Below are 23,440 nucleotides of genomic sequence, written 5' to 3'. Positions count from 1 at the left end.
TGCAGACTAATTTTTTTAATTACTTCTGAAAATAGCAATGTGGAGAAAAACAGAGTCAAATTGAACGAGCCATTAGAGAAAAGAGAGCAGTAGAAGAAGAACTTGAAAAGGTAAGGCCATTGCATGTATTTTTATGTCATGTTTGAAATCTCTTTTTGGAAGAAAAAGATATGCTATTTTTTTCCCTTTTTTTCCCCTCCACATTTTCATATTTTTTCAGTAGACTTTCTCAATTGCACATGAAAATATATGCATTTTATGGTCGTGGGGTGGAGGGTTATTACACCTGGAAATGTTTTAATGCTGTAATACTAAACTGAATAAACAAAAAAGATGATTCTTTGAAAAGTGTAAAAAGGAAAGATATTTGCCATCATCTAAAAGCTCAATAGACAGAAAACTAAATGAGTGTCACGGTAGCAGAACTGAAATTCAGGCTTGTTTTAAATCACTGGAATGATGCAATGAGGAATACGTGTCCTCCTTGTCAGTACTACACTGTCAATCACCAGAGCAAGATAAAGGTGGTCTTACCTGCAAGTGTATTCATCAGATTTACAGGGAAGACAGAGGACGTGAATTTGACAGCAGAAAACTAGAGCAACTGCATCAGAAATACTTACTTGCAGAAACTGCCAAAGGCGACCTTCAACTCAGTCTCCAGACAACACAAAATAAATTGAGACAACTGGAAATGAAGTAAGTAATGGATGTTACAGAAATCAGAATTGAAAACAATGGAAATCATTAACAATTGAAATAGTTAGAAATTACATGTTAGAGTTTTGGTCATCTTTTTAGCCAGTCGCAGGGATATCATCAAGAGATCATTATTCTAAAGAAAGGGGAATTATGAACCACTATACAAGAACTGAAGGGAATTACATGCTATAGAATGAAAGACTTGACTTAACTGCAAGCAGTTATTTGACCAAAAAAGAAAATAGAAGTACATTTTTTGGAATCTTACTTCATTTTAACATAATACTTGTATGAAAAGTTTTGCTGAAACAGGTAGTATTTGTAACTTTATAAACTGATCCACAGTGTGGTGTCTCCTAGTACACGTAGAACACATGCTGAATTTCATGCCTGTGTTTGGAACTCAGGTATTATTGCAATAATACACAATGGTAACAAGTACAGTACAAGACATAGTTTTTAGAACAGGTACTTGTTTTCAGTATGAAAAGTGCAGGATTCTCTAGAAGCTTCAGGCATTTATGTACTCTGATGATCATAAATCTTGTCATTTCACCAGAGCAATCCTCACTTGGGAATCTGGAAATGCTATGAATATTAAAATCTTTTCTTTCACATTGTTACTAGATTGACTTTATGAATTCCATCATCTTAATAAAATTCTTTGCTGACTTGTGCAAAACTCTGGCTGTCAACCCCATTAAATGTGCTGAGCCAATGACAAACTTTCAGGAAGAAACAACTGTACTGAGTCAGACCAAAGACCTGAACCAATATTATTTTGTAATGTTTTATTCTAGTACAGTAGTTGTTAACTCTTGAGTTCCAACAATACTTTTCTTTTTTTTCCAGCTCTGAGGAAGAGAAATCTCGTTGCCAGGAAGCTATCTGTAAATTGCAAAGTATTCTGGATTCAGAAAGAGAAAAGTGTGCCATTGTCAGTGAACAAAGGCTAAAACTTCAGCAAGAGAATGAACAATTGCAAAAAGAAATGGAGGGCTTGAGAAGACAGGCCATAGAGGCTCAACAAAAAGCTAAAATAAAGGTAGGGATTGGATGTTAGTTTTATATTAACATAAAACTGATACTTGCTTAATAAGAGGAACAGTTCTAAGAGACATTGGAAGTTTAAATCAAGGACAAGAGTTTCAGCAATGCTTCCTGGTTTCTGCTGAGAAGTAATTTTTTTGTAGCATTATGTGCCCCAGTGATTCCAGATTGTCATTTATCTATTGTCTGTAATATAATGTGAATCTTCAGAGTGTTCCTCTACTTGTATGTAGTCAGAGTAGTATGTGACTACTAAGTCATTTCATAGTGTGGTTGTCAAATACTGGTGCTGTATTTCTGGACAGAGGGCAGTTTTCTATATGAGCAGCTGCAAATGAGATAATTAGTTGAAAGATGGTTGGTTCTTTTTGAACATGTTGCATTAAAAGCACCTGAACAACCTATAGTTGAGATAATGAATTGTAAATGTCTCATGGTACCTTGGGCTTCTGCAGGGAGTCAGAACTTTGACCTTGATGAGCTTTCTCAATATCTAAAGAGCATTATTTCCCCTCTGTTCTTAACACTAAGAGTGTAAAGATACTGAAATGGGATCTAAGTATCTGGAGCAATGAACAAGACTTTGGTGAGCGGTTTTACAAGCTATGAATGGGGACCATCACCATTCCAGTTTCCACTTTGCAGCACAAGATAAAGGAAGCAGTCAAACAGGAAATCTTGTTCCAACTCCAGAACCCTTTGGCCAAACATAACTGGGAAAAAATTATCAGAATCTTGTAACATGGAGGTACCATTTGTAAAGTATGTGCCATGTATTGTGTCTCATTTTTAATCAGAGAGGTTTCCATTTTAGTCACAGATAAGATTTATTACGTGCTTTCATTTTCCTCTGGTGTACAAAGGATTTTAGATGCAGTTAAACTCCCAACATATTTTAGCTAGATGGAAAGGAAAGATTGTGTTTTTGTGGAGAAAACACCAGGGAGAAGGATCAAGATTATTTACCAAAATAAGCATCCACAGCTCATTATACTTTGTTGTCAGTTGTACTATTTGCTTAGATTGGCTTTGGGAACATGTATCTCTTTGAGCATATAATTACAACTTTAATTAAAAACACTTTCAGCAAATGTTTATAAATTTAACTCGAGTGTAGTAAAGTAAAATAAAAAGTGAGGGACTTGATTGTATCCAATTTGTATTTTTGCTAGATAAGCACAATGGAGCATGAGCACGCTCTGAAAGAACGTGGGTATGAAGCTCAGCTCAAGGAAATGGAAGACACCAGTCAGAAGTCTACTGCTGAACTGAGGCGTCTGTTAGTAGCACAACAAAAAGCAACAAATCGGTGGAAGGAAGAAACAAAAAGTCTTACTGAAACTGCAGAAGTCAGGATCAGTAAGCTAAAGTAAGTGCAATTTTCTTCCTTTTCTAGAAGCTGTTACCATTTTACTTACTGTTTAGTGTATGGCAGTAGACCTGTGGTGAAAAACTATGAAGAACAAACCATCCACACATTTGCTTCTGGCAAAATAAGAAAGAATATTCTAAAGAGAACTTTGGGTGCTTAGTGGAGCTAATTTCTCATCTTGTTGGTGTGTGAATTTTGTAATGATGAAAGTAAATGAAATATATTACTTTTTAATTTTCTCTGCCAAGATACAGCACATTCAGTTTGGAGAATTTTAGCCTTGGATTGTGAAAAGCTCTATTTACAGCTACTCAGAACAGTCCACCATAAAATTAGTTGCTGAGCAGGTCTCCAGACTTCTAAAATGAGCTGTAAAATGCCTTTGGGACACACATCTAATGTTCTCTTCTGCTGTCATAAATGAGGATACAAATGAGTTGTGTGATTGCCCTAAGCAAAAATATAATATAAACTTTACTTTTGTCTCAGTTCATACAGGTTGCCAGGTAACCAGCTGATACTTGTATTCCCAGCACAAAATAGAAGGATATTTCCAAGTTTTGAAAGGGCACAGTACCAAGGGCATTTCACACAACAGACACAGGTTACGTATCATTGCTAGATGTTGGGAAATACCAGCACCTGTGGTGCTTCTGAGCCTATATACAGACAGATGTCAACTGCTTCAGAGAAGTCAGGGGTGTTACTGGAAACGAGTGAGAAGCAAGTATCCTCCTGAGAAATGAACCATTTGCAAGTTACATCTGAAATCAATTTTACAAACATAACTTTTGTTTTAAATGCACACTGCTATAGATAGTTTGCTTCCACTTGGATGTTCATAGCCATTTAGAAACACTGAGAATCCCCACAGATCAGCTTATGAAATAAACAGGTATGGCATCTACATTCATCCTGGGTTTTCTTTTCAGTGTGCAGACACATGGCACAATGTTAAAATGCAAATTAATTGATCTGTGCAGTGGATTTGTAGTGTATGTCCTTTTACTGATACTGCTTTCCTCCACCTCAGCTCCCTCACATGGCTTGTGTTTGGCTGGCAAGTAACAGCCAAGCTGTGTCTAGCTGCAGGCTCACCCTGGTTAGCCAGCTCTAACTGTCAGATCAAGTAGAGTATAAATTACAGATTAAATTAGCCTGGTATAGGTATAGAACTTCTTAGAAGTTTCTGTCCCTCTCCAAACTTGTTGATATTGACAAGCTGGTACATAGTAACTTTTCAACTAGGAAGCCTGATTTCAGAAATCTCATTTCTTTAAAGTGCTTAAAAAAGAATATAGGATGGCATACATCATTCACTGAGTGGGTTTGAAAGGAAAAAAATCGAGGCAGGCAGCTCTGTTGATGAGAGATTTGAAATGACCCTTCAGTCACTGGAAGCATAGGATACACTCAGTTGTAGTTCTTTGCTCAAACTGATTGCAGAAATTGCTTGCTGTCATGTTAACAAGGAATCAAACCTTGTGCCCTATTAAAATTGAAAACCTGTGAATTCTACCTTTTATTTCCTTTGGAGTCATCTTTGGATTTCTCATGGGTTATTATTGTAATGGCTTACATATTCTCAGCTTTATCTGCACTATTTCCAGTATCCTATGCAATTTCTGGAGTCACAATTTTAAGCAGAGCTTGACATTTCTTAGTTGTCAGAACACCAGTGGTATAAGTGGAATTAGAACACAAGTCCACTACACAAGCAAGGAAAACAACTTCATGAAAATGTTGCTGTACCACTACTTGAACCTGGTTCATCATCTTCTCTAGAGAAGGACATGAATTAGACCTCCAGTGAACTTGGCAAACAGCAGTCTTGCATGTAGTGGTGCTCCCCTGGGAAACTAGGCTCATTCCTCTTTCAAGTGACACTATCGTGACTGGTTGTACCTATTTTCCGTTCAGAGCACTGTGAGTTCCATCCTGATTGAAATACAAGAATGATTGATCAAACATTTATTGATGACCTTTCTGGTTTACTAGCAGCTTCACTGAACTACTTTCCACTTTTTCAGGGGCTCCTTTCAGAGTGTTTAGAACACTTTGTAGTAGTAGTGGATTGTCACCTATGGTAACTAATTCAGTTTAAATCCTTCTCTGTCAAAATATAGGCTGGCTTTATTTTGCCTTAAAATAGGCAGCATTTTGCAAAGATTAATAAACAGTTCTTTGAAAAGGAAAAAGCCTCATCAAAGCATTGAGCTTGTCTGCAAGACACTGGGAGCTGTGCTTCTTCACTGCCAATTTTAGTGGTATAGCTTCCACTGTCTGTAATTAGCTGGGACTTACTAGGAGTTTTTTGACATATTGTCAGTAATGGAGAAATGCATTAATTGGAGAAGAAAAACACTTTGTAGTGTTTCATGCTAATTTGTATCTTATTTTCTGTAAATGAAACTATAAAATCCCTCACAGTTGAGCATCTAGGTTCATAACGAGGTCCTGAATGTAGTTCAGCAGCTTCCAATTAAAAGGGAAAAATTTCAGACTTCCAAAATAATTAAAAACGTGAAACAGCTGCTCTCCCATTGAAAGCTTTAATGTTAAGTGTTAAAATGCTGCTATAGTAGACCAAAAGCTCAAGACCTTATTTATCTGCAGCAAAACGCTGACACAGAAAAGATCACAAACATAAGAGGAAGTCTGCTTTGTGAATCTGCATGAAAAGTAGGTGGTAAATCTTGCAGATGTCACTGTTGGTGTGCGACACTGGCATCATCTGGAAAACTGCACTCATTTAATGTCCTGTATCGGTGAATACTGCCTGGTGAGCAGAGCAGACACCCCCTTCCTCCTGGATTACCAATTGTCAAGTCCATATGATCCTGTGCGTTCAGGAGCTGGTTTGGTCTAAGTCCAAAAGCAAAGTCTGTTATTTTTGAAGATGTATTTGTAGGTAATGCTTTCCCATGCTGTATAAGCTAGAAGCAGGTGTTTGTATTCGACACTTCCTCTGCCTAACAAGGAAGCTGGCAATAGAAAGAAGCTTATTCTCTGCTAGGAGGTCATTTAAACTGGAAGAGGAATTTCTTACTGAAATCTGTGCAGTGATGCTCTGCTATTAGAGTGACAAGTGGCTAGAACAGAACCTGTAAATATTATCTAGGCACTTTAAATTAAAATCAGCTTCTTTTTCCATGTTATATGCATTACTAGATACTTAACTGTGTAGATTCATAGAACAGTTAGGGTTAGAAGAAACCTTAAACATCATCTAGTTCCAACCCTCCTGCCATGGGCAAGGACACCTTCCACTAGACCAGGCCTCATCCAACCTGGCCTTGAACACCTCCAGGGAGGGGGCATCCATGACCTCCCTGGGCAACCTGTTCCAGTGTCTCACCACCCTCACTGTAAAGAATTTCTTCCTAAAATCCTAATACAGAGCAGAATGAAGTTGGTACAAAAATGAGCTCCTGAGTCACACCGTATTATTCAATGTACAGTCCTTGCTTCTACTGCAAATGAATAATTACCATATTTATTTTAAACTTACCACACTAACATTTTGAGTGCAAATACAGAATGGCAAATCACTTCTTACTTTGTTGTGAACTAAAATGAAGTTGCTGATTATTTAAAAAGTAAAATAATTTTGCAGTAAATGCATTTATTATGAAGGTATCAGCGAGACTAATAGGTAATCAGGATCTGTTGAATTAAAGGCTCTGTTTGAAACTCCTCTTGAGGCTAATGCAAGTGGTATCACCAAGCAGCGGCCACATGGAAGGCTGACGTTCTCCCAGCTCTCCTATGTACGTACATTTTGAAGTTCATGTGGTTTTGGGAGGACTAGTTAAGCTGTGAGCTTGTAAGGAAAATAGTGTCTTCCTTAGAAACTTCATTTTGTGCAAACTTGGATGAAGATACTTTTTGGTTTTAGATAGAGAGCTCTCCAAGTTTAGCAGCATATTGTGTATTTTAGGGACAGTCTGAGGCATTCTTTGACACTTCTTGAAGGTAGTATTTGATGTATTAGGTCCTTGTAAAGATGTGAGCAAATGCAGAGAGTGTTTTGGTGACATGTAGCAGAATTTCAGCTTTTAATGAGAATTATTACTTTTCCAGCACAGTCTGTGCTTTATAAAGGAATGTTTTTCAGTAAGTTGTAAACTTCCTAGCAAAAGTCATATCCATGTCTGCTGGGGAGATAGTTTACATAAAAGCATTTCCTACTGCATTTCACCAGAACTTTGCTGTTAGTGCAGCTCTCAAGCCTTGAGTCAGTGTCCCATTTGTTATTGTAGGTGTTTCCTGTTCCTTTGACTGAAATTCATGATCTGTTGCTGTTTTTCACTTCTATCCTCATTACTTTCATTTTCCATGTGAACGTGTCTGAGACATTTTGGCTTCTTTTCTAACTTCCCAGCAGCAGCATAAAGGAAGCATGAAATAAACACTTTTAAGAAATGAAGCAACATCAGTGAACATTGGGTGATTGTTAATTCCAAAACAAATACATTTTGCAACCTGCAACAACAGAGCAGAGCGATGATGTTTCTAAACTAGTAGATCAGTGAAAAACCTATAGATCAAACTCTTGATAAATAAATTGATCCTTTAAGGCTTCACTGAAATTATTCTGTGCTTACTAGGACATTCGGGTCTCAGTTCAAGTTAAACATGTAACTGCTGTCTACAAAACTGAACTTGGAATTAAAACACAGTGCTGAAACAGCAGGCAGTGCATTGAATAGCTGTAGACTAAATATGACTGTTTGCTTCATAAAAATACGTGCTAGACTTCATTTACAAAAAGATTGTTGTTCCATCTCAGCACCTTAAGATGCTGCACAATTTTAGGATTTATTGGTAATAGACCTCACCTTCACCTTGCAAGAGGGCAGGGAACCAGTTTTGCTTCAACATACCTGTGCCAAAAGCCAGTCTTGAGGGTAACTGAGCGGGTCAGTGCCTCTTGCAACATAGGTCATCGTTCACAATAAAAACATTGCCTTTGGCGGCATGACTACCACCTCATGACTAGTGTTTATTCTCCTTAGTCCTGTAATAGGTCCAGTATGGCAGGCTGAAATGAGGCTGTTTCACTTCTGGCTGCATCCATTTGAGATGGGCTTTTGAGTTCCAATGGCATTTACTGCAGTGAACTTAATCAGCAAATATTTCCAATTATAAAATCGTTATGCAAATGAATGGTTGCTGGTAAAGGTTGCAAAACAGTGGTGCAGCACTCATTTATTTCAGGATGGGTTGTCTCAGGGCTTTTCTCTTGAATTTAGGCTGTTTCTTTCTTTTAAGAATTTGTGCATATATAGAAAACCAGTTCAATTAATGTTATATGTGTTGATAAACACATACAAAGAACCTATCACCCTCAGCTTAAATTCAGGAGAGTTTCAAATTTTAGGTTAAGGTGAACTTAATGCTCCTTAGAAGGCTGTATGGAGGTTCGCTGGGATGAAGTGAATTTTCTGTGTGGTGCTGTGGTTTAGATTCATGACCAAACCAGTGCTAATATCACAGCAATGTTTCAGCTGTTCCTGAACAGTGTCAAGGCTGCCTCTGTTTCTCACTCTGCTGCCCCCGTGAGTAGGCTGGGAGTGGGCAACTAATAAAGTAATAAAAATAATAATACATAGTATAAACAAATTGGTTCATTAATAATCTTAACTTACTACTGCCATTGTCTAGTAGTAAGATATAACTTGGGGGAAATAAAAACTATTTATTGTAAGATGAACCTGTTCTGTTCAAACTACTACATTGAACAGCAGCTTTAGTATTCATGTGATGTATAATTGTCACTTACAAAAGAGTATCCTTGCCATGTTGGTTTTAAATTTAACCACTTTGGTTATCTTAAGTCATCTGATTGCAGCTATTCTGGGTGTCTTTGTTCCAGTTTCTACTTCTGAAATATTTCTGTCATAGTTACTCTCTGACTCATCAGTGGCCATGTGTGGGCTTTGGAATTCTCAGGTTTATCTTTTACATAACTGAAAAGAAGCTGCCTCTGAAGAATGGCCTTTTCTGTGCTGGTGTACGAAGCGTGGGCCATGGCTGCCGCCTTCGCTTTCCATGCTGCACAGTAGATGGGAGTGAATTGCACAGCATCTTGAGACGAAGAGGTTTCCTCCATTTCTGAAAAATTATTCTTGGCTGCATTTCTGTAATGCTTGGCAGCCATGGCTGCTTATTTTAAGATGTTCATTAAAGAAAAAAATTAACAGTATGAGAGACAGCTGCAGGTACTGGCAGTATACAAAATTCATAATCACCAAGAGTAACTGAAGCATATTATAGTATAATTCAACCAAAAAACCCCAGCTGGCACATGCTATATTTGTCATAGGAGAATTTTGCAGAGTGTTCCTGCTACAGCTGGCAGATTTATCACCCGTCTGCCAAAACGCTAAAAGCTCACCTTTGTTTCCTATTCACTTAACAAAGACAATACGGAGTAGGGACTGATTTGATTATTCAACAGTTGGGGTTACTGCTCAGTTTTAATAGAAAAATCTCATCATGTGTGTTTGGGGGAGGGTTAACAATTAGAATGCATCAACTCTCTGGCTCAATAGCTGTCATCTTTCCTGATGCTCACAAGGTTAAACTGTTCCTTTAACTGTATGTTCACTGTGATCGAGTTGTCAAAATAATTTCTTGCAGTCTGGTTACGGCCTGTGCGGTTAAGAGTGCTGTTCCACACCTCAGGAGGAGCACAGGAGACAGATTGCTGTCACCAACGGAGAATTGTTAGTTTAGAAAATTATTTAGATACTCCTCTAAGGGGAGGTAACAATGAAGATGGTTTGTCAGAGTTTAAGAATTGATTTTCAAAGCTGTATCCAATATTCCAGTAACTGATGCTTTACTCTGTGTTAATCAGCATATTTTCTTCTGATTCATAGAAGTGAGCTGAGTCAACAAAAACTTCGTAGCCAGGAGCTCATTTCTCAGCTGGAAATGGCAAATGAAAAGGTAACTGAGGTAAGATAATGACTGATAATGACAACAACTTTCAGTTACTGCCTGATGCAGGCACACTAGGATCTTACAGAAACCTATTTAGATGAGTTGTGCTGCTGGTTTAGAAAAATTAATGACTTTTGACAGGAGTAGTCATAACTGGAAAACCCCCACTGTTTCTGCTGACTGATGCGTTCCAATGGCAGGGAGAGAAATTAATTTTACTCTCAAATGACAGGAAAAGGTAAAGGAGAGATCATCTTCCAAGGTTACTAATTTAGCAACTCTAGATAATGTAGGAAATGTTTCCAAGGTCACTTTTATCAGTGTATGCAGACATACCCTAAAAGGGAGTAGTTATGGTGGTGTGGATAACGTAGCACGTGCAGATATAGCAAATTCTTCACATACTGTATAGTATAACTGACACTGCATGTGCATATATGCATATAGATAAAGGAATCATCCATTAAAGATTAAGGGCAGGCTTCTTTTGGAATGTGCACTGTTCAATAATTAATGGCCACTTTAGAAACAGCTATCCTGTCAGCCTCATAAATCCAGGATAACATCCAATTCTAAGGAAAAGTTCTCCTGTGTTGTTTTTGTTTGGTCGGATTTGGGTTTGTTTGTTACTTGGTTTTTGGTTTTCTTGGGGGGTGGTGGGGGTTTTTTGGGTTGGTTTTGGTTTGGGGTTTTTGTTACTTGGAGAGAAATGGGGCTGATGCAAAACCCGATTTCAGTAAGTAAACAGTGGTTAAGGCTTTATACAGACCCCTAGATAAAAAGATCTGTAGTAAGTTTATCATTTCACTTACTTAAGTGTAGCCTCTTTCCCTTTGAGTATAGCTAAAACATCTGCATTGTAAGATTGTGTGAATTCATTTACTTGGATTAAAATGCCAGCTTTTATGCATCTTGCTTCAAGATGGTGAAATGAGTAAAACTTCTCCTGACCACTCTGAGTGATTGGAAACCTCAAATGATGTCATACTTGAGCTGGAAATTCTCTCTGATGTGTCAGCAGTATGTCTTCAGGCTTTTTTTAAGTAGTAAACAGATCCACTTAAGTTCTTCTTGGCTTAAGCTTCTTCACTACAGCATGTATGGATCCAGTAAGAACAACTTTGCATTTGTAATAAGGTATTTCATTTACACAGGATGAAAAATTAATGATGGAATGTCGCGAATACATCAACAGGCTGCAAAGGCGACTGAGCCAGGCAGAACAGAGGGCAACTACAGCATCTCAAAAGGTATAAAACTAACAAAAAGCTGTGTTACCTAAGGGCACTGAGACAACCTCATTGAATCCCTTTGTACCATTCCTGGAGCAGAGGTGATCGTTTATGTGCAGTATTACTAATAGAATTTTAACAAGCAGCTGTATTTTGGATGTCAGCACAACTCTGATGCATGTTCAATTGAACACCAGCATAGATTTGTTTATGGAAACAAATTTGACGTGCGTTAAACTTACATGGTTGCAAACATGCGAATGAAGGTGTACGAATATTGCCATCTTCAGAAATGACAGCAAGTTCACAGAGGAAAAACCTCTTTACCTGTAGCTCCTGTTTACACAAAGCAGGCTTCTTCAGCTTGGTGTAGCCTCCTGCAGCAGTCACAAGCAATGGATCAGGTGATAAAGAGCAAATGTGCTGACTCTTACACTTCTCTCCTGGGGACTCTTTTAAAACCAGGCATGTCTTGCATTGATGGCTAGAGAACTGTTTCCATAATCATTAGGGCAGCTCTAGCTCTTCTGTGGGGACTCTATGGAGTTCTTCAGCCTGATGGAGTTCTCTGGTCTAATTCACTGGGTGGCTGCACAAAGAGCAGGGGGAAATGGTGTGCAGTGGTTGCAAGACAAAACTGATAGTGCAGACCTGCTTAGTGTTCATCTTGCAACCTTGTGTACCTCATGCCATGTCCTGTGAACTGACAGACATCAGAACTGCCTTGCCCTCTTATTAAAAAAATAGCAATTCGGTAAGAAACAGAAACAATACAGGATGATGTTTAACACATGTATTCTGTAAGTGTACTCCTGCTACCTAATCTTTCACCATCTTGGATCTGAAACAAGACAAAAGCAGTAGTCATCTATAGAGTGCATTGTACATTCTACTGTTTACCCCAATTCTCCACTTCCATATGCTTGCCCCCTATCCTTTATGATCACTTCCAGATTGAAGTTCTACTGATACTTGCATCTTGCAAAAGCCTGTATCTGAAACTAACTTTTTCTTTCGAATTACAGCTCAGCTTGATAACTGCACAGAAGAAAAAAGCTGCTTCCCTGAAGTATATGGAAAATACTTAAACACATGCCTTGTTCACTTATTCTCTGTTGGAGTTGAGAAGATCGCTGGAGAAACTTCATATTGGAACATTAGAGTCATACATGGCAAGGCTTGTAAAACCTAAGATAGACGTTTTCTGGTTTATTCAGGTAAGAAAGGAGTGGATGAAGTGGTGTCAGGTAATGACAGGACTAGGGGGAATGGGAAAAAATAGAAATGGGTAGATTCAGATTGGATGTTACGAAGTTCTTCACCATGAGGGTGGTGAGACACTTGAACAGGTTGCCCAGGGAAGGGGTAGAAGCCTCATCCCTGGAGGTTTTTAAGGCCAGGCTGGATGTGGCTGTGAGCAACCTGATCTAGTGTGAGGTGCTCCTGCCCATGGCAGGGGGGTTGGAACTAGATGATCCTTGAGGTCCCTTCCAACCCTAACACTTCTATGAATCTAATATACTCTGTATTGATAGTAAAGAATGGAAGAAGACTGCAGAATGTTGTAATTAATGTCCTCTTAATGTAGCAGATGAAACAATCTGATCCACTGCTGTGGCTGCTGATGGGCTTTGGTCTAGAAAGCACCAGCTCCAGCTGTGACAAGACTTGTGCACAGGGAACAGATAAAGTTCTACTGAAATTCACAAGCAGCTTTGCTCACATGCAGTTGGCACCTTTCATTTTCCTCTGTACTGCAGTAACTTGGGAATGCTCTGAAAATCTTTTATGAACTGTAGCAAGATAATAATTACATCATGAATGTCAAATGATTGCTGGGTTTATGGTTAGGGATTTTAGGTGAGAAATGTCTCCCACTATCTTCCAGTGTTAACAATCTTCAGTTTGTTCTGATGCCCCTGGGAAACAGTAAATAAATAAACTGCTGCTGTGGGTGTTCTACAGCTCATTTCTAAGGACTGTAATCTGTTTCTGTGTGTCTGGGAATGTAAGTTCTCTCTCACTTCCATTTGCCCAAAGCTGGTGAAGTCATTCAGTCATCCAGCTTTTATGGCTTTTGATGTGTTTGAATTTTCTCACATACATGTTTTTCTTGGACAGTTGAGAAACTTCCTATATATAATTGTAAAAGTGCAGCTGAACTTAAGGTTCTCTTTCAGCACAGATCATAAACATCAGATAGGTGTTAACTGATGTTGAAGTGCTCCCATCCTGGACTTACGTGACACATCTTAAACGTGACAAGTATTGTTCCACTTTGTAACTTGTAAATCACTTGATAGATAATGCTTACCCAGCGCTTGATGGAAACTATTGGTTTGGACTAACACACTCATACATCTGTCACGGGGGTTCTTCACCATATTTACATTTTAGAGGACAGACCTGGGTCAGTTACCACATGGAAGTAAGTTTGTGCCACCTCCCAAAAACCTGACTGTACAAGTAGAGCCCACGAGATAGAAACAGCCTCAAGAAAAATTCCTGCTTCTGCAGAGTAAGCTGTTACTTCCTACAGCTGTACACACTTCTTCACTAGCTCTTTCCTGGCTTGCTATACGCCTGTATCCATTGCAACCTCTAATTCCACTAAGAGACTTCAAAGAATGTTCAAAGCAAAATGGATACACCGTCCAGCAGCTCCAAACGCCTGCTGTGGGGAGATTTTCATCAATCAGCCACACACATGATAGAGGGAGGGAAGCATCAAGCATGGTGTTTTCATTTGTATAATGTACAGCTGAGGTGATGACAGAACACCTGGAAGATTTTGTCTGAGCCATTAATCCCATTCACTTCTTGAAGAGAGGCTCTAGCTGTGAAGTGAAGCCTGGCTGAAGGTGGCAGGCAACTGTATGGTTTTGAACATTTGGGTTTGCTCTTTGAGGCACAGAAGGGCATCTGCTTGGTTCTTTTTAATGATAGGTGTATTTATTTGAGCTTGTGCTCAGCATATGAACTGCAATGGCGACAGAAGCACCTAATGGTAAGTGGCAGAGCAATGATGGCAGGTAACACAGAAAAGAAAGAGATTTCCCACCTGTCTGCTTAATCCTCTGAGCAGATAAAAAATGACCAAAACCATCTGTCTGAGCCACAGAGGGAATATTGTCAGGTGAGGCTTGCCATCCTACCACCACTTCCTTTCATTTCTGTTTGGTGTCTAGAGAAGGCTGCAGGCATGCTGCTCACAAGTTGGACTTGCAGAGGAAAGGCACTTGCTGAGGCAATTACAATTTGGGTCTTGCTGGGTAGTTTTGCTCTTTCCCTAAGGAAACTGAATTGTTTCTGTCTCTGTACTTCTCACTCTTCCCCTGTAAAGTTTTTGTTTCCCCTGCCTTCCTTTCCCACCCCAACACCAGGTTTTGATTGTTTCAAAGATGCCCTAATGTGAAATTAATGCTTCCCACTGATTAAAACTAATCTTGACTATGTTTATTTAGGCAGAGTTTCTAGGTGAACAGTTACTCCCATTCAACAGGTGAGAGAGACTGACAACAGAGGAGGTCCGAGTTTCATTTGGGGTGTTCCCAAGAGTCCTGTACCTCCTGGCATGGGCCAGATCTTGAAAGGTCTATTAACTGCACACAAACTCTCTCCTGGTCTGTTTGACTAAAGCCCAAACCTTACTTGGGTAACCCCAGCAGTGCAATACCTCTCTGAGAGAGAGGCAAGACCATAAATCAGCTGTAAGAACCTGTGTCAGACTTCTATTCACACTCTGAAGAGCTTCTACTAGCACTAACAATTCCTAGGAGAGGCATCCTTTCATCTTCATGCTTTGAAATGTTTTTGAGGGGTACCACTCACGGTTGCCCACAAGGTGATACATGTGATACATGTACAGCTCTGAGAAAATTTACTTACCCATTACTGCTTTTCAAGATGTATTGCTAGACATACACCTTCAAACCTTGTCCTCTAAGTCCATTCTGCATTTCCACCTTTTAGGTTTAGAGGAAGCAAGAGGAACCTACTGTGTGCTTCAGGCCTGGTCTCTTAGAGATCCTGCTACAGCAGCAAATGTTCTCTGTCAGCATTGCCTGACGGTAGGCAGTTCATGGTGGCAGTGTGCATTCAGTGTATTTATCTGGAAGACCTACAGCTGGGACACATCATATTCCTAGTCCAGTGGGACATGTGGCAATGGTGGCCTTTGAAAAACATTATGTATCAACAAATGCAAACTGTCTTGAGAGAAGCAGAATCTGTTTGAGAATCAGAAGGCAAAAGCATACCATTTTCTGTGGATGGGACAGGCACAACTGTCAGTAACCAGAGCCTGCTGGTACCTGTGACTAGCCACATGAAGTGCTCAGGTTAACCATGAAAGGCATTCAGCTCGTTGCAGTGAAATGTTTGCAGAGAATCCAAACCAACCAACTCCTGCAGATTCTGAAACACTGCTGGGCAAGGCTACTGCAAAAATGTACAGCATTTATTCACATACAGACAAAAAGGCACAATTCTACTGAATAGTTTAACAAAAAATACAGTTGTCTTCAACTAGATCTTTATAAATACTTCAGAAAAGGGAGAAAATAAATACAGGATTGGGCCATGTAATATAAAATAGTCATCTCTACATATACTTTTAATTTCTATCTGTTTCTCTTCATGCACCTTTTGTAATTCATTTCAGCTGAATGGACACCAAAGCTAGGCACATAGTGAAAAATCTTCTGTACAAGGTCTTACAAATGTAATGACAATTTTCTCAAATTTCTGAAATTAAGCTTTGTACACAACACCTATAACCCTTCATTTAGATTTGTGAGAGTTTATAACCTAACAAATGGCATTCCAGGCAACTCTACAGAAGTTCAACTACCCTACAGTTTGACAGAACACACCGATCGTAGACAACAGTCTCTTGGTCAGTCTGCACAAGGAAAGGAAACGCTCACAAACAGAAACTCAGCTAATGCCTCTATCCCAACAAAATACAGGGGCGGGTTCCTATTGTCACTGCTGTACTTACAACACCTCTTCTGCTGAGCACTAAGCAGGGGAGACGAAGCTAACCTACAGAGCTGGTCACACTGCAGTCTTCTTACAGCTTTTTTGGTTTTGGTTCAGCTTAACTTGAAACATTAGAAAGCTTATTAACCTAAACGGTGGGGAGCAAAACAGATAAGGCATTAATTCTGCACAACATTAGCATTCATAATAGTGCAAATTAACAAGGTACCTCCTTCAGACTGGCTTGAGGTTAAATCTTTACTTAGAATATTAATTTAGATTATTCCAACTATGGCTTGACAAACAATTCCCCATATGGTCATGAGCCTCTTTCTTACAGAAAACACAAGTGCCCGTCTGGAAAATGCTGCTCTATGTCAAGTAGAACTTACCTGCCTTTACCTTTTGTCTGCTGCTGTGTGATCAGATAAGTACTTTTAACACATCTCAAGGGTGACGACAGCTTGAGATTCACCAGTGCCCTGTGTGACTTTCACCTCTGTAAGCCAATTTAGCTTCTTGGGAGCAGCCAATGGTGCTGCAGAAGTGCACCACTATACACAAAATTCCCCTTCCTCACAGAAGGTCAAGACTTCTGGGTTCTAAAACAAGTAACAGGGATGCACAGCTGAAATACTTAGATATTTAAGTGACAATTTGCATAGCAAGGTAAGAGTCTTAATAAGCCTTTTTTTTCTTTTCTTGATAGAATCCTCTGGAAGACTCAGTTATGGCAGAGTTCTACTGTGTTAATAAATGCTCCTTGCTCAAGAGGCAAGGGTCTGACAAGAAAAAGCAGCTGTTATAATGGCAGGCTATTAGTAGGAAAGGGGTGGGGGAAAGGGGTCTTCATGCCTGTCTCTCTGTGACACACTGCTGCGTTGTCACCAGTACATACCTGACTTGACTCTATGCAGAATTCCAAAGTGTGCAGGCTCCTAACACTCCACATGTGCACTCTGCTGGGTACAAGGCCGTACCCCAATGACCTGCTCATATTATTGCTCATCACTTACTCGTTATTGCCGTTTGCAATTAGTAAAAAAAATTCCCTCTTCCATCAAATCTAGTCCAGAACAGATGATTTTTTTTCTTCATTTGACTGTAAAGAGCTAATCACAATTTATTGCCTTTCCATTTTATTCTATTTAAAAATATATATTCATTTTAAAACAACCCTTGAATATTGTAAGCCTGGCTTTCCCAGTACATCCCAGTAGTGCATACCTGGTGGGCTTTGGGAAATGCTAGTGACTAGTGCCTTAGACTTTCTTCTCTGGAATTGTCATCATACTCCTGGCAGCAGGTGACTGACTGAAGGGTGACAGCTTGTTCCACAGGGGACTGTAACCCACAAGCCTGACCCATTCTCAGACCTTTTCAGAGTCCCCTCTGTGCTCAGTCTGAGTCTTCTTGAGCTGTGGCACTGTGAGGCAGCTGTGCCCTGACCTCTCCCTTCCTCCTTCTTCAGTATAATGTCATAGTTAGAACTGGTCATCTTGTAGGTGTATTTACATGTAAACTCTGGAGCTTATGGAGGGGATTGAGCTGCCATCTCTGCTCAAAGTGAACGTAACAGAAAACATTCTTCAAAGGGAGGAGAAAGACCTGCCACTATCAAAGGTCAGTGACCACTGGTGATGTGGTTTAGCAGTGCAGTATGGTTAAACAACCACCTTTGATCCAATACACACTAGTTACATTAAGAGCTTGTGCTTTTCCAGAAGGTCTGGGAAAGGAGGAAAATTTTATCAGTGCTTTTTAGCTAAAAAGGATGAACCTTTTAAAAGGTTGTTGCAAATTATTTTAGTGTTCATCACAAATCCTTTCTTAGTAGTGACGTCATTTTTCTGCTTACTCAGGAAAGCTGCAAATAAAGGAGATGCAAACTTCTCACAGAACTGGGGTGGGGTAGGGGGGGAAAAAAAACCACCAGCTTCAAGTGCATGTAAACATGTTTATACAGCTCAGGAATAATGTGTTACCAATTTGTCAGTATGCAGCCATGTCTAAGAACTCTCCTCTCTCACACCAATAAATAATGTGGAGTTGGCTTGTAGGCAGTGACTCTACTGACCACGGTGCTGAGACCCGTGTGCCTGTGTCCGGTCAGGATGCCAGGATGCTTCTCCTAATAATGTCTGTCCTTCTGCTGATAGTGCTGCTTGGACTGAGCCTCTGCTGTCTGCACTTCTTCTCGGCCACTTCAGTCTCTGAGTCACTCATTTCAGCATCGGGGATGTACCCATCATTCTCGCTGTCAGGCTTCAGCTTGCTTTTATTCCTGTCCTTCGGTGAAACTCTGCCCATGCCCAGGTAGGGGTAGCTGGAGTTCTGGCGGCAGGTTTCCTCTGGGCCCTCACCCTGCTGCTGCCTCTCCCCCTTCTTTGGAATTCGGAATCCGCCCCAGTTTTTGACCGGGCTGGTGGGCGTGGTAGGCACTTTTACTACTGTCTGATTAGAATGAACTTTGACAAGACCCCCGTTGCATTTAGGCACTATATCCCTCCGTGTGCCAGGTGCTGACCTACCACTGGAGTGGTTCACAGCCCTTTTATTTTCTGATTGCCTCTGAGTGAGTTCTGTGGGTCTCAGTGGTTTGTGGTTGTGTTTTGAAGTCTTTTCCTTGAGTTCTGCCTTGATCACCTCACACTGTGGACGATTGTCTCTTCGTTTTCTGTGGTCTGGTATAACTAGGCCATTTTTCTGCTGTGCTGATACAATCCGTGTGTCTGCAAAGGTCTTGTCAAGGTGCAAAAAGCCACCTGGTGCTGCACTGCCTTCCCTCTGGCTGGGCTGCCTTGGCAGGGATTTGCTGTCATTCCCAGCACTGCTTCTTGCCCTGTCTCTTTTGTGTGGTCTTTTCAAAGAGTGGCTTAGAGATGTGCCCATCTGTTTCCTGAAGAATGCAGAATGCCATTTCAAATCCTCTATCTTGGGGGCATTGGGGCCCAGAGATGGACTATTGAACAACACTGTGTTTTCCATTGAGGAGAATGAGGAAGGCACACCTAAATGTAAACAAATCAAGTTCAAATCAAGCACTTTGGTGTCTGGGTGAATACCACTTTTGAACATGCCTATTCTAACCTGTCCTCCATGCTTGACATGTTCTTCAGGGCAAACAGGTATTTGGTGACAAATATGCTGCTGTGTCATTGTTCCACAAAGTACCTGTGTGGTTGAGTCCCCTTTAGGCACACTGCACCTACCTACACCTGTAGCAAATACGCATCCTAGTGCTGTTGTAGCCACCAGGACAGAGATTCCTCAAAGAGGGGGTGGGCAAAGGAACCAGTGAGTGGATCTGTTTGATTTCATGTAAAACACAGCAGGTACCGAACACTGTCAGGATAACCTAGTTAATGCAGTAACATTGAAGGCACTCATCTTTCTGAGAGATTACTGTCAATGAAATTAGGCAGGAAAAAAAACCCAACATTTTCTTTTAAAAACAGGGTGCTACCTTTCAGAGTTGAGCTTTCAAGCAGCCATCTATGATGCACAGCAGCACAGACAAACCACAAGCTTAGTAGGTACCATATGGCACTTGAATGTAAGTCACCGTCCCCTGTCATAAGGAGTCTATAAACAATGACACCAGGAATGATCTGAAGCAGGCAGCATGCAGTGCCCCATGGACAGGAACACTGCCTTAGCAGTTTCTATAGCAATGTGCCCACCATTAGAGCCACAAAGACTCATTTTTTCTCCCATCTCCTAAGGCACGGTGGCCTACGCAGGGTTTTAATGAGAACAAGTAAGGTCCTGATTGTCCTTCATAATTAGTCATTAGCCTGTAACCAAACCGCTCAGTGCTTGTGTCTGCAGCCTTACACAAAATAAGTGAATACTGAAGCATACCTGAAACTCTTTCCTGTTCCAGCTGCTTTGCGTAGACATTAAATATCTGTTCCTGAACTTTGCAGACAGATCTCTTGATTTTTTCCCTTCGGGTCACCATGTAAGTGAGGTTTCGCACCTAGGAGGCAGCAAGGTGATGGGTTTTACAGGAATTGTGCTTCTCTTCATCTGTGCTTTGAATTAATTCAGATGAAGTGCTATACACCGTTTAAACAAGTTAACATTGCCTTTACATTTAACCTTCTTCGACACACTTCTTAAATACTATTTAACTGACAGATTATTCCACCAGATTTGGGAGGGCCAGAGCACAGCAGTAGCTTCTATGAACACCTGAATGGCTTTTACCTATATGCACATACAGAGGGAAGCTAGAGAAGTGCTGGAAATGCTCACATATGCTCAGTATTTAATAGCCTTGCGCCATTTGCCTCTTACTGTGTGAGACACAACAGAAAATTATACTTAATTAGTATCATGGAACTGTGGATCAACAAGCATAGCATGGAACATGCAAGGAGTGAGAAAAATGTAGCAGTAAAATATTTGAATTATTGCTAGACTGAGGTATCCTGGCTTATCATGACACTTAAAAATGGAAAGGATACATAAAGAGTAATTTAAGATGCAGAGAACAAGGTGGCAAACTCAACTTATTTAGCTGATCAAAAGGAAGATGAAGAGAATGTGAGCACATGGAGCAGTAACAAATGGACTGGGGAACAGCTCTCATACCCAGCAAAAGAAGGGTCATGGGCTGGAAGCTGAAACTAGAAAAAAGGTTGAAAAGAAAAGCTGCAGTGATTTGTTAGAGTAATTAGCCATCAGGGTCCTTAACAAGGAAGCTGCATGAGCATCTGCTGCCCTGATTTAAAGACTACACAGCGTTCTGGGATAGAGGCTCCAGTTTGCCCACAGGTTACTGAGGCTAAGGACGGACCTCCTGAGCCAGGTTCAGTATGTGGCCTACATGAGCCATAAGCTGGATGGAGGTAAAAAACTTACTATAACGTCAATGCTTCTGGTTTTAACATATCCTAAACTCTACCAGCTAACCCCCAAAAAAAGAAAAAGAATGGAATTCAGTTTGTTAAAGGGTCAGATGTACCTCAACGCAGACAGTCCTGTGAAATGTCATACTACTATGCTGTGTCAACAAAACCCTGATCTGATGCAAGTCAGGGCATGTTTCATAATCTTTTTCCTCTTGTGCACCAGATAAAAGGAGCAGAGAAAGCCCTTAAAGGGTAGAAAAGCTGCAGCTGGGGGTTGCAGTACAGCCCCCAGCAAGCAGTGTTAATCAGTAAAGCAGCATGAGCAGAAATGCAGCAAGACAGTCAGAAGATTGGATATCACAAACCAAGACCTGCTGGCTCTGTGAGCTAACCCTCTCTTTGAACAGGGTAACTGGTGTGCTGTGGAAATTCAGCATTAAGGATCTGTTCTGACAATACAACTTTGAGGCAAGATGCAGCATGGAGCACACAAGGGCAAGAACTGAGCACATCACTGCGGACCTCTGCTAACGAAGGCCAGCACACCTCGCCCAAGCGCAGGCAGTGCCACGGCTTACCCGCTCTAGATCCTGCCGGAGGTGTGTGAAGAGCTGCAGTCTTCTGAACAGCACATCCTGTTCCCGTTTAGCCAGATTGTCCTCTTCATCCTTCTTTGGGGTAATCAAAGGCTTGTTGAAGTTAGCTTTTCTCTTCAGCTTCCAGTACTGGTAAAGGAATTCCACTGGCTCCTCGGGCAGCCGTAGAGCTTTAGCCACTTCCAAAGACTCCACAAATGTATAGAACTCATCCTCCAGCTGTTGGAGCTTCTGCTTGCGGAGGCTGACCCTGTGGGCCTCCTCCCGGTTTTGATCTATGCTGTGGAAAGGGTCCATGCGGGCAGGAAGAGAGCTGTCCTGAATCCCATTCCCATTCTCTTGTCCAGGGCTCTCACTGAAAGTCTCATCCTCAGTTTTCTTGGTGGAGCTGTGCTTGGGACAGTAGGACTTAAATTTTACCTCATCATTCTCTGCCAGTATGGTCTTCATCTCCAAGCCACGGTCAAATGCACAGGTGACATGAAAGGCTGTTCTGCAGTTCTTCACTGAACACTACAGAAATTAAATTAATCAAATTAGATTTAAGAAGTCACAGAGCTTCCAGAGCTGCCTTGGAAGAATAACCCTGTCACCGTGCTCTGCTGCTGAGCTGTGTGTACTTTGTTGCTCTGTAATTAGGTTTAGGATTTGGTGCTCTCAGGCCAGGCTATGATCAAGTGGCCCAGTGGGAGAGGAGTGGTTAGCCCCTTGCTGCTGAAGAACCTAGGAGCAGTGTTCCTAGCTGAACCACTCATGCCAGGACTGTGTTACACAAAGCAACACATCCCCCCTTGGACTGCACCCACATGGCAGGGAAGGGAAAACATCTGGGTGGCTCCAGGCCAGCCTGGTACTTGTAATTAAAAGTCTTCCACAGCACCTGGACCCAGGCTACCCAGAAGGCCTCCACCAAGGGGAATTTTCATTTTCCCTGTTATCCCAATTTTATAAATGTCAACTATTAAATCACTATCAATTACTACTTCACCGACGACAGCCTTCACCTGGGAGATCAGAACAGGAAATTCCACTTTCTGTCCCTTCCCTTCCCTCCCAGTGAACCTATCCATTGTGGAGTGATGGACACTAGCCCAGCTGACGTAGCACTCCATTTGCATTATATGTAACTTTCTCTTGCCAAATGCTGTCATAGCTATTGCCAGCCACAAACTGGAAGGTTTAAATCGATACATGTATGTGTACAGACACAGGCATCTGTATCAACTCAGGCCTCTGCCTCCAGCAAAAAGAATTTCAGGTGGAAATGAATGTTACTGCTGTTAACCAGGAGGGAATAAAGCTATGCTGAACCTTACAGAGGCACTAGGCACTAGAATGTTTGCAAAGAAGCCAAATCTCTCTCCTCCAGGTTTTCTTGCTCAGGTTGACTCAGCAGCTAGATTGTATATGAAGGTACAACAGAGCTTAAACTGTAGAAGTTTCAGATGAACATCCTTTAATAAAATCAATGTAAGAAATACCAAATCATCCTTTGCCCTTTCCTCTCTTACTGATCAAGAGGGCAAAAGCACCCCAGCTGAACACCTAACAGTACAGAAGAGTTCTTTCACCATGGTTCCCAAGCTGCTACTGTTTAGAATAATGAGCTCTTAGCATGGCTGATGTTTTACTGTGATAAGAGGGGAAAGCCTGCCTCATTGGAAGGAAACCTGCTGAACGTGGGAGAATACAGTC

At 40.9% G+C, this 23,440-nt stretch overlaps 2 protein-coding genes across 7 annotated transcripts in view; one reads left to right on the top strand and one right to left on the bottom strand.

Annotated features, from left to right (window-relative positions):
* The window catches only part of SCLT1 (sodium channel and clathrin linker 1), a 28,365-nt gene extending 15,082 nt beyond the window's left edge, over positions 1–13,283 (top strand). Inside the window, 7 exon segments of the mRNA XM_068167599.1 lie at positions 36–110; positions 554–699; positions 1,555–1,747; positions 2,925–3,121; positions 10,012–10,090; positions 11,230–11,325; positions 12,333–13,283. Of these exon segments, the coding sequence (XP_068023700.1) occupies positions 36–110; positions 554–699; positions 1,555–1,747; positions 2,925–3,121; positions 10,012–10,090; positions 11,230–11,325; positions 12,333–12,395 (849 nt within the window). The 3' untranslated portion in view covers positions 12,396–13,283.
* A 2,465-nt stretch (positions 13,284–15,748) lies between these two features.
* Positions 15,749–23,440, bottom strand: part of JADE1 (jade family PHD finger 1) — a 55,824-nt gene continuing 48,132 nt past the window's right edge. For all 6 annotated transcript variants that reach the window (XM_068167598.1, XM_068167596.1, XM_068167594.1 and 3 more), the window contains 3 exons: positions 21,728–22,258; positions 20,155–20,272; positions 15,749–19,301 (listed from right to left, as the gene is read on the bottom strand). In XM_068167598.1, coding sequence (XP_068023699.1) covers positions 18,400–19,301; positions 20,155–20,272; positions 21,728–22,258 — 1,551 coding nt within the window. In that variant the 3' untranslated portion in view covers positions 15,749–18,399. The remainder of the gene's footprint in view (positions 19,302–20,154; positions 20,273–21,727; positions 22,259–23,440) is intronic.

This window comes from Melanerpes formicivorus, unplaced genomic scaffold (assembly GCF_026170545.1).
Source record: "Melanerpes formicivorus ecotype bairdi unplaced genomic scaffold, bMelFor1.0.p_v2 SCAF_120, whole genome shotgun sequence".
Lineage (NCBI taxonomy): Eukaryota > Metazoa > Chordata > Aves > Piciformes > Picidae > Melanerpes > Melanerpes formicivorus.
This window is presented reverse-complemented; position numbering and strand designations above follow the sequence as displayed.